The 11,549-nt window shown below is 39.9% G+C and overlaps 1 protein-coding gene across 9 annotated transcripts in view; it reads right to left on the bottom strand.

Moving 5' to 3' along the window:
- The window catches only part of LOC121281566 (pre-B-cell leukemia transcription factor 3), a 219,294-nt gene that overhangs the window by 193,246 nt on the left and 14,499 nt on the right, over positions 1-11,549 (bottom strand). Inside the window, exon 1 of one of the 9 annotated variants that reach the window (XM_041194543.1) lies at positions 10,322-10,385. The exons of the other annotated variants lie outside the window; for them this stretch is intronic. Within the exon in view, the coding sequence (XP_041050477.1) occupies positions 10,322-10,370 (49 nt within the window). The 5' untranslated portion in view covers positions 10,371-10,385. Of the gene's footprint in view, positions 1-10,321; positions 10,386-11,549 lie in introns of those variants that run through there. 9 annotated transcript variants of the gene reach the window in all.

The following is an 11,549-nucleotide window of genomic DNA, read 5'->3' on the forward strand; positions in this document are numbered from 1 at the left end:
AAAACCTAAACATTCTAATTACTAACTGTCAAGGAGGGGGAAGGGGAAGAGAGAAAGAGAGAGAGAGAGAGAAAGACTGACAAAGACAGAAACATAGACATCTAGGAAGCAGTCACAGAACACCAGATACAATGTTCGCAGAGATCTCTTACAAATCAATGCTACTAGACTTGTCATCTTCTACCCTAAGTGCTGTAAAGCTCATGTTATTTATACCCCTCCACAGACACCCCACCACCAACCCTTGCCCTTTCCTTTACAGCTGAAACACCATAAATCCATCAGTTAACCAAGCCTCATATCATATACTCCCAGTTCTACTAGACTTCAGGTTCCCTCTTCACAGTTCTTCTAAATCACAGATACCCCTTCCATAGTCATACCAAATTAAAAGGTCACTAAATCTCAAAATTCCACTGCAGAGGTGTCAAACATCAGTGGCTCCATTCCAGGCCCATTCAGCCCCAGGACCACCCACCAGCACTATCCTCATTGTTTAAGGAATGGTCCTGTGCTTTGGTATCAATTGTAGTTCACTCACTTTCCCCAATACTGTTCAATACTCGATAGCTACCTTCAACTGGTGCACCTTGCACAGCAACTGGTTGTGTATTCTTAGCTATGAAATCATAACAGTACAGAAGCCAAAAACACAATCAGTAAAATATACTGCAAATAAAATCTATTATCTAATTATAAATTCTTACAACTGCCCACACTTTCAACCTGTTCAAATATAAATTCCAATATCTATATTGAAACTGGAAACTGCCTATGTAAATTTATCATACTGTAATTAGACCTCTCTCCAGTGAAAACACTGTGCATCTTTGGCAGGAATATGTAACTACCATAGAAGTTTACATAAACAACCTTCATTTTAAATCTGGGCAAAGGAATTTATCTTGGAAACACATACGTGTGGGGATACAAATGGGGTTGGAATTAGGTCAATCACCCAGTTTCAATTATGGCCCACCCTCTCAACCTGCTTTACCTGATAACCATATTTGGGTTCTGACATCCTATCTCCAACATCTTGGGTGAGTTACTGGTATTTATATACAATTTATATACATTTATGATTTTCACAAAATAATGAGCAGAATTCAATCCCTGAAGCATAGTTAAAATTCCACAACAGAATTTAGTACAAATAAAAACAAAAAATGCTAGAAATAGTAAACAGATCAGGCAACATCTATGGAGAGAGAAACAAGAATTAACTTTTGAGGTCATTACCATCCTGCCTGACCTGCTGAGTATTTTCAGCTTTTTCTGTTCTTATTTCAGATTTCCAGCATCTGCAGTATGTTGCTTTTGTTTTAGTACAAATGGAATTTGATTTATTCAGTCACTGATTTTACACAAATCATTAGTTCTGAAGTTATCATCTCCATCAGATGAACATCCCTGTTGTTATAAATGCAATAGCCTCAGTCTCACTATAAGCAACACGAGGGAAAACTGCTTGCAAAATTTTAGAAAAAAAATCTAGCAACTGCTTTGTCAGCAGTTTAAATTAAAACTAAATTTTATGACTGAAACTGAGCTTTACACATAAGCACTAACCAATTTTGCCTGTATTGGTTTCCATTGTTAAAAAAGTTAACCATGTAGAAAAATTTTCAAATTTAACCATTAATGTTAAACTGACAGCCTTTTTGTTTGTTCCATTTTCACTATTAAAAATACTTCTCCCCTTCAACTTTTCTCCTTGTGCCTCTCCCAAGGCAAGTGATTCAAACTAGGGTAACAATTCTAGAAACAAACAGCCTCTGTTTGCTTGAAGATTGGACATTTTTCCATGTATATGCCTAATGACATCTTCAACACACAAACACACACACACACACAAAATCAGGAGTCATTAGACAGTGACCAGAACCCTTATTTAAGCCTGCAAGTTCTGATTATTACTTTAGTGCTTTCCCAGCTGAGATCAGCTAATATCAAGGTTCAAAATACACATGGGCAGTGGCCAAATTCACCCTCAAAAGCCACCAAAATTCCCAGGAAAATCCAATCAATGCACAATTCAATGAGAGAAAAGTCACCCCTCAAAGTGGGAAAGACAGAATCTGTGAGGAGCTGATCCTCCAATCACAGATTCTTTCTCTCCCATGCTCACTGCTCCAGCTCCTCCAATCAGAGGTTCCCTCTCTCTTGCACTTCCTGATCCTCAAGAGACACAATCTATGATTGGAGGATCAGCAAAGGTGGGAGAGAAGGAACCTGTGATTGGAGAAACTGGAGCAGTTAGTCTGGCCAGTCCTGCTGCTGCCATCACTGAGCACTTAGAAAGAAGGCATTTTGAAGGAAGGTAAGAAATGGCTTCCGCTGTTGGGCTTAGATAACCTAGATAAATTACAGTAGGATTTGCATTTGGGGTTTACACAGTTGGGGCTAGATAAACTTGGTAAATTAGCTAGATTAAGCTCAGTATTTTTTTCAACCATCGAATCTGTATAGTGTCTATTCCTGCTGTTTCAGCGCAATCAGCATATCCAGGGCAGTGACTACCAGCATTTGGCATGTTTTGTGTAGATGATTGAATCCCTGATGATATTCTCCAGAAATATCTTCAGTACATCCCAGGTGTCTTCGTAGATGAGGCCAGAGATGCGCTTGACTCTGATAATGTTCTCCAAGTGATATTCAACCACACAGACTCTTGTTTTTCAACCAAGAATCCATTCTACTTGAACTTTTAGTCCAAGGAATCTAATACAAAAACTCAGTCACCCATCCCTTTCCGGCACAGAGTCTGGGGTTGGGGGCAGGTGGAATGAATCTCCTCAGTGCAAGACAGCAACCCTGGATTTAAGGGGTGAAATTAACAACTGTGGGTATTCTTAGGGTTTCCACTTGCCCAAGGCTGTAGAGTGTCCTCTCTACACCCGCCCCTCAGCGATATTCCAGACATTGCCCCATTGAAACATGTGCACACAGCCAAAGATTCATTTTGTAAGCAGATTCAAGGGGTTCAGGAGAACCCTTGGCAAAGGCATCCAACCAGAAATCCTGCTCCAGAAATAGACCTCTCTAATAAAGGATCTAAAAACAAGATGTTATTCACATCAGACAGATGATTTCTTTGAAGGTGATCAAAAAAATTGTGGATCTATACTGGTGTTGGTCCAGTTTTAAGGGTGATTGGTGAAGATAGGAAGTACCTTGGTGAATTAAATTCCCCCTTTTGTGTGAGTCTAATGTTGCTTTGCCTCCTAGTTTGCAACAAAGTGTGAAGAATTGAATAAATATTCCAGGGCCATGGGAAAAGAAAAGGCAGGAGTGGAGACTAATTTAGTAGTTCTCTCCCAAAGAGCCAGCACAGGCATGATGAGCTGAATGGTCTCCTTCTGTACCATAAAATTCTATGATTTCTAAGACTTTCAATGTCCATTGTAAAAAGTATGGCATTGATGGGTACAGTTAGTGAGTTAACCATCTCTATAAAGAAGTCTTTGATGTAACTAGGATGCTTCTGTGCTAAGAGGTTCCAACCCATGTCTCATGAAAGCACGGATGATCATGCGAGGAGGTGCGTTAGCTTGGAAATCAAAAAATCACTGAAATATGAAGTATATATGAATTCAACTATTTGTTGTCCAATGGTTAGCCTAGTGCTGCAGGATTAATTTGTGTGTATTCCCCTCGTTGCACAGTTGGACCTTTGGAAGTCAGAATCCTGACCTGTTTGTCAGCACTCACTTTAAAGAGAAGTATTGAGGGGAACAAAACTTGAAATCAGCAGAACAAAACTAAAGAATGCTGGAGAATGCAAATTTCTTGTAATTATTTTTAAAAGGGGCTGCACATGCGAGACTCATGCCCAATAAGTTAGGTTGTGCTAAGTAGCTGTTTTCATTTTGGAGATGGAGTATTTGAGATTTATTTATAATAAAGTAATGAAAACATCTTATTTATAGATTCTAAGTTAAAAATGTATAAATATTATTCAAAAAGTAGCACCTAAAAATCAAAAAGTAGCCCTCAAGAAAATCTCAAGAACCCTCAAAAAAATTTGTTTTGACCCATGGCTGATACAAATCAAAAGACAAACCTGGGATCTTACAAATCTATATGGCTCAGCACCACATCATATGGTACATTTACTCACTGAGCCATCAAGGAAACTCCTGTTTAATGTCTATCTTATTCTCATAATTTAAGTTCACTGGCCCGTGACACAATACTTCACTGTACTTAAACTTATGGAGAATAATAGATGCCAGGAATCAAGTTGCAATTCTGTAATTTCATCAAGGGATTCAGATACTGCAATAAAACATAAGACTCACAACCATCATGAGATTAAATATCCATTTCCAACTCACTGAAGTATTCTTTAACAAAGCAATATCCATTTTCCTTTGTGGGTTTTTACCATTGGGTCATATTTTGCTTGCCATGTGTACACAATGGACAACATTCACATAATGGTACGGAAGTCTTGTGACATCAAGAAAAATATAGAAGAAAATTTTGCACAGATAACAAACATCCCAGGACTTTTGGCGTTTTGTTTCAGATTCCCAGCATCTGCATCATTTTGCTTTTTATCCCAGGACTTTTACTCTGCTATCTCTTATCACTGTCAGAAAAAGCTGTAAACTTTTATTGCTTGTAGTTGTTTGCCATATTTTAATTATTGCAGAAATCATTCGCTCATTCTGTCTTCGAAACAAAAGTTGTGTATACAATAACCACAAACAGATAAGAACGAACTTTGTTCTGGAACGTCTCCATCGTTCCAGTTGAAAACTAGCAATGGACAGACGTGATTAACTGAATGGCATAATGCATAATCCATGTATGCATTAAGCTTGTAAGGTCACACTACTGCTTTTATCTGCTAAATTTTCCTTTATAACTTATTTGTATTAATAAAACTTGAGTTTCATCTATTTCTCTCAAGAAAAAAAACATTAAATCCTGCAACAGCCTATATATCCTTTCACGTGGAGTAGTACTAAGCCATTCTACCAGGTTCTTCTGACCCCAAATTTTGGTAAGTAAAGACATTATGATATCTTTTAATAAAGCTCAATTGTTTAACTACCAAAGTAGGGAAACATAATTCAAAACCATCAAACTAACTGTCAGACCTACATACTAATCTTGCTATTTTGTTTTAAACGATAGCCTCTGTTGTGACAGACAACCATTTCCTGTACAGACGTCTAGAGCATGAATGGAGATTTACAATTTTCCTTTAACGCTACTTTAATAAAAGCTGGCACCCAAAACATAAACAAAAGGTCCTAAAAGAGCCATGCATGAATTATTATCTTTTGGTTCATCCCCTAGGTTTACTATAATCTTAACCCTATGTTTTCACTGGTCAAAACTAAGCATTTAAAAAAATGCCTTCTTTTTAAAAAACTGCTATAATACTTGTTTGCAAAGTAAATTTGGGGGAAGCAATGGCGTAATGGTATTGTTGCTGGAATAGCAATCCAGAGACTCAGGGCAATGCTCCCGCCACAGGTGGAGATGGTGGAATTTAAATTCAATAAAACTCTGGAATTAAAAGTCTAATGGTGACCATGAAACCATTATTGATTTTTGTAAAAATCCATCTGGTTCACTAATGCCCTTTAGGAAAGGAAATCTGCCGTCCTTACCTGGTCTAGCCTACATGTGACTCCAGACCCACAGCAATGTAGTTGACTCTTAAATGCCGTAGCAAGCCACTCAGTTATATCAAACTGCTACAAGGTCTCAAAAAAAGAAATGAAACCGGACAGACCACCCGGCACCGATCTAGGCACCAGCAACGATAGCAACAAACTCAGCCCTGTCGACCCTGCAAAGTCCTCCTTACTAACATCTGGGGCTAGTGTCAAAATTGAGAGAGCTGTCTCACAGACTAGTCAAGCAACAGCCTGACATAGTCATCCTCATGGAATCATACCTTACAGATAATGTCCCAGACACCAACATCGCCATCCCTGAATATGTCCTGTCCCACTGGCAGAGGTGGCAACACAGTGGAATACAGTTGGGAGGGAGTTGCCCTGGGAGTCCTGAACATCGACTCCGGATCCCATGAAGTCTCTTGGCATCAGGTCAAACATGGATAAGGAAACCCCCTGGTGATTACCATGTACCACCCTCCCTCAGCTGATGAATCAGCGCTCCTCCATGTTGAACACCACTTGGAGGAATCACTGAGGGTGGCAAGGGCACAGAACGTACTTTGGGTGGGGGACTTCAATGTCCATCACCACGAGTGGCTCGGTAGCACCACTACTGACCGAGCTGACCGAATCCTAAAAGACATAGCTGTTAGTCTGTGGCAGGTGGCGAGGGAACCAACAAGAGAGAAAAACGTACTTGACCTCATCCTCACCAACCTGCCTGCCACAAATGCATCTGTCCATGTGGAGGTGAAGTCCTGCTTTCACATTGAAGATACCCTCCATCATGTTGCGTGTCACCACCACCATGCTAAATGGGATAGATTTCAAACAGATCTAGCAACTCAAGACTGGGAATCATGAGGCACTGTGGGCTATCAGCAGCAGAAGAATTGGAAGCAACCACAATCTGTAGCCTCATGGCCTGGCATATCACCCACTCTAACATTACCATCAAGCCAGGGGATCAACCCTGGTTCAATGAAGAGTGCAGGAGGGCATGCCAGGAGCAGCTCCAAACGTACCGAAAAGTGAGGTGTCAATCTGGTGAAGCTAAAACACAGGACTACTTGTGTGCCAAACTGCATAAGCAGCAAGTGATAAACAGAGCTAAGCAATCCCAAACCAACAGATCAGATCTAAGCTCTGCAGTCCTGCCACATCCAGTCGTGAATGGTGGTGGACAATTAAAAACAACTCACTGGAGGAGGCGGCTCCACAAATATCTCCCTCCTCAATGATGGAGGAGCCCAGCACAACAGTGCAAAAGATAAGGCTGAAGCATTTGCTAAAATCTTCAGCCAGGAGTGCTGAGTGCACAATCCATCTTGGCCTCCTCCAGAGGTCCCCAGCATCACAGATGCCAGTCTTCAGCCAATTCGATTCACTCCACGTTTATCAAGAAACAGCTGAGGGCACTAGATACTGCAAAGGTTACGGGCCCTGACAGTATCCAGCAGTAGTACTGAAGGCTTGTGCTCCACAGCTTGCCGCGCCCCTAGCCAAGCTGTTCCAGTACTGCTACAACATGGCATCTACCCAGCTATGTGGAAAATTGCCCAGCTATGTCCTGGACTCAAAAAACAGGACAAATCCAACCCAGCCAATTACTGCCCTATCAGTTTATTCTCGATCATCAGTAAAGTAATGGAAGGGGTCTTCAACAGTGCTATCAAGCGGCACTTGCTTAGCAATAACCAGCTCATTGACCCCCCCCAGTTTGGATTTCACCAGGGCCACTCGGCTCCTGACCTCATTGTGGCCTTGGTTCAAACATGGACAAAAGAGCTGAACTCCAGAGGTGAGGTGAGAGTGACTGCCCTTGACATCAAAGCCGCATTTGACCGTGTGGCATCAAGGAGCCCGAGCAAAACTAGAGTCAATGGGAATGAGAGGGAAACCTCTCCAATGGTTGGAGTTATACCTAGCACAAAGGAAGATGGTTGTGGTTGTTGGAGATCAGTCATCTCAGCTCCAGGACATCACTGCAGGAGTTCCTCAGATACTGAAGCAGTCCATGTCCAAATGCAGCAAGACCTGGACAATATCCAGGCTTGGACTGATAAGTAGCAAGTAACATTCGCACAACACAAATGGAGGCAATGACCATTTCCAACAAGAGAGAATCTAACCATCACCCCTTGACATTCAATGACATTACCGTCACTGAATCCCCCACTATCAACATCCTGGGGGTTACCATTGACCAGTGAGTAACTTACCTCCTGACTCCCCAAAGCCTGTCCACCATCTACAAGGCACAAGTCAGGAGTATGATGGAATACTCCCCACTTGCCTGGATGAGTGCAGCTCCCATAACACTCATGAAGCTTGACACCGTCCAGGACAAAGCAGCCCGCTTGATTGGCACCACATCCACAAACATTCACTCCCTCCACATCCACAAACATTCACTCCCTCCACCACCGTGACACAGTAGCAGCAGTGTGTACCATCTACACACTGGAGGTGTGCTGGATGCACTGGAGGAATTCACCAAGGCTCCTTAGACAGCACCTAAGAACCCACTACCATCTAGAAGAACAAGGGCAGCAGATGGGTGCGAACACCACCACCTGGTAGTTCCCCTCAAGTCACTCACCACCCTGAATTGGAAATATATCGCCGTTCCTTCACTGTCGCTGAATCAAAATTCTGGAACTCCCTCCTTAACAGCACTGTGGGTGTACCAACACCACAGGAACTGCAGCAGTTCAAGAAGGCAGCTCACCATCACCTTCTCAAGGGCAACTAGAGTCACCTTCTCAAGGGCAACTAGGGTAATAAATGCTGGCCCAGCCAGCGAAGCCCACATCCCAGAAATGAATTTTAAAAATCAAATCAATAATATTTCCTACTTTCGCAATGGAACAGAAACACAAAAAAGCAGCAGACACTTTTGAAGATACTTTTCCGACAAAAGTATAAATGCAGAAAGCTTGGGAGAATTTTTGTGGTTATTGTATACGCAGCTTTTGTTTTGAAGACAGAATGAGCAAACAATTTCTGCAATAATTAAAATATGGCAATGCAACTACAAGCAATAAAAGTTTACAGCTTTTTCAGACAGTCATAAGAGATAACAGAGTAAAAGTCCTGGAATGCAGTGCCTACCAGTGCTCCTCACACATCTGAACAGCACTGGTATATCTTTTAGCATCCTGAAATCAATCAGAGATTAGATAATGAAATATGCACAAGCCTTTTCCCAGAACCTTTGACAAATCACACACAATCCTAAATCTTCATAAATCACGATTAAAGACAAGGATATCATCACCAACACATATATCTTTTCTAGCCTGACCTGAAGACTAATGAGAAAAGCCCTGGACTATCTCCTCTGATTAATTAATTCAAAATGTCTGCCGTTATTCAAATGTGAGGCTGGTGTTATTTGAATAACACTTGACAGCAATGCCTGAAGATATAATCTCTGATTTGCAAATCTGCATCTGCACTGCTGTAATGGTTCCTATAACAGTGACCTTAGAAGATGCTTTTTTTATGAAGTCAAGGCTGTTCTAGCTATCGGCACTTCACAAAAAGAAAAAGGGGAAAAAAAATCAGGTTGTGAAGCCCATTGTCCACAATGAAATAAATCAATCATGGTGACAGAAGTAGGACTGAAATGAGAGTCTGAAGTGAACAAAATATTCAGTGTCAGCAAAACATCTGCTGTCAGGTTCTACTCTAAAATTTCACTAAAACATACTGTGACAAATCATATTTTCTTTATTTGGTTACAACTGTGGTGAAAATTCTAACATTAAAATGATCTTAGAATTATTTTGATATCTTACAGTACAGAAGATCATTGCAGAATTTCAAAAAGTGTGCAAAGGGAAGCAGTTCTTAATGCAAAATTAGAGGTTGCTGTAAATTCTAGTCCCCATTTAGTAGTTCAAAGAACAAGAACAGTAGTCCCTGTTTTAAATGTTGAGGATATTTTTAAGTATTTTAGTCTTGAATTCTGCAGAGACAAATACCAGGTTAAATATAAAATCACTTTTCCAAAAGAGCTTGCATTTCCCTAAGTTTTACTCTCTTGTGGTTTAAAATTCCAAATTACAAACAGCTATTAAAATCTTACAAAACACAGAAATGGCCAAGATGCCCAAAGTAACATATGCTTCAATTCAAAATAAACTGTTTTTTTCAAAAAGCTTGATTTAAAAATATGGTAACAAATTGTCATCTGAAACATCTCCAAGTAGAATGTTGATAGCAGTCTGCTATCTGTTTTGGAAAAACAGTGATGCAACTGTCATGCTGGCAGTGCCAAGAATCATGACAGAATGGATTATTAATAAGTGACTTATCCAGAGAACTATATTAATTTATGTCTTCCTGTCTGGTTCAAAACACAGTTCAACCTTCCCATGCTGGGGGAGGGAAACCAAAACTGGGCAACTGAAATAGTTTTTTTTAATAAGACCACTAATGAAGAAAAAGTATTTGCATTTACCCGTGTTTTACTGGAAAATGGAACTTCTGTATCGTATAACTGATGAGGCTACTTATTACAAATGGCCTTCATAATTATCTAAAATTCTTCACAATAAAAAAAAAAACACCATTTGGAAAGATAACCATTTAAATTTAATTTACAGTAATTTCAACCAACAGAGAAAAACAACAGAAGAATGAAATAGCTGCAATGTACTGCATCTGACCTCCGCTTTCGGAAGAGAATAAACACAGCCTTCGCTTTTCAATCCCCATCAAACCAGAGTAAAAGGAGGGCCAGCATTCTCCTGCTCACAGCCATTAATCATAGCTTTCGCTGAGCAAGTGCGTATTAATTTCTGTCATCCCAAACATCATCGAGTATTGTTACAGCACCATTCGCTCTCATTCACTACCAGTCGTTACCAGTTTCTCAACACTGAGCTGAGACAGAGCGAATGGTGTGGATTTCAGTGTTAGAGGCATCTATCCCTAGGGTGCTGACACCAATTAAGCCATTTCAAGAAGCAACGAGAAAGTTCCAACCCTTCTATGTAATAAGACCCAGCACCTAATATTGGCATGTTGCCATTTTCTATTGCTTTATATACAACATTAACTGCACACATGCTTACTGATCAAAATTCAATTTTAGTTACTGCTTCTCTTTTTTTTTCAAAATATCTACTGTGAAATTTGAGTTATTTGAAGTCAGAATACTTCAGACTATGAGGCTATCACAAAAGAATTACAAACAGAAAGCACAGTGATATTGTCAAAGAGAATTACATTTGCTAGAATACAATATGATAAAAACTACATTCAGGAATAGTGAATCTTTTTTTTAAACTTTTTAATTAGTATCAAAAGGTAATTCCCATTAGAAAACTGCCAAGTAAGGCCTGTGGTACTGTCTCAGTCTGCTTTAATTAAAACCTTTTGAAACATTTCAGACATTTACATCTGCTTTTAAAACCACTCTTTTCAGGTTTTACTGTTGCCTTTCTTTGGCAGGCAACAAACTCCTCCTGTCAAAGTCACTGTGGAATAATGCAGGGTTTGTTATGAATTAAATATTAGAAACCCTAACACAGCAGCCAATAAGAATTATTTGCCTTATTAAAGCAGCAGAAGAGCACTGATTAAATTTTCATTGCATTGCAGTCTTTTTCCCATTTCTGCTTTCAATTCATCATTCTAATGTATGAAAGGCATATTGAACAACGGCAGCCGGACTTAATTTAAGGTAAGCAGATACGGCAGAGGAAATGCTTGAAATTTCCATTGTCAGAAAATAAATACATTTGGAACAGGTCAAGATAAAACCAGCTAAACAGAATCATGTAATCATGAATCCCTGATAAATATCCTCAGATACTGAAGGTTGTTCATTGTTCTATTCAAATACGTATCACAAAGAAAATGAACTTCAAGTATCCATTTTCCCCAGAGAAA

This window comes from Carcharodon carcharias, chromosome 8 (assembly GCF_017639515.1).
Source record: "Carcharodon carcharias isolate sCarCar2 chromosome 8, sCarCar2.pri, whole genome shotgun sequence".
In the NCBI taxonomy this organism is placed as follows: domain Eukaryota; kingdom Metazoa; phylum Chordata; class Chondrichthyes; order Lamniformes; family Lamnidae; genus Carcharodon; species Carcharodon carcharias.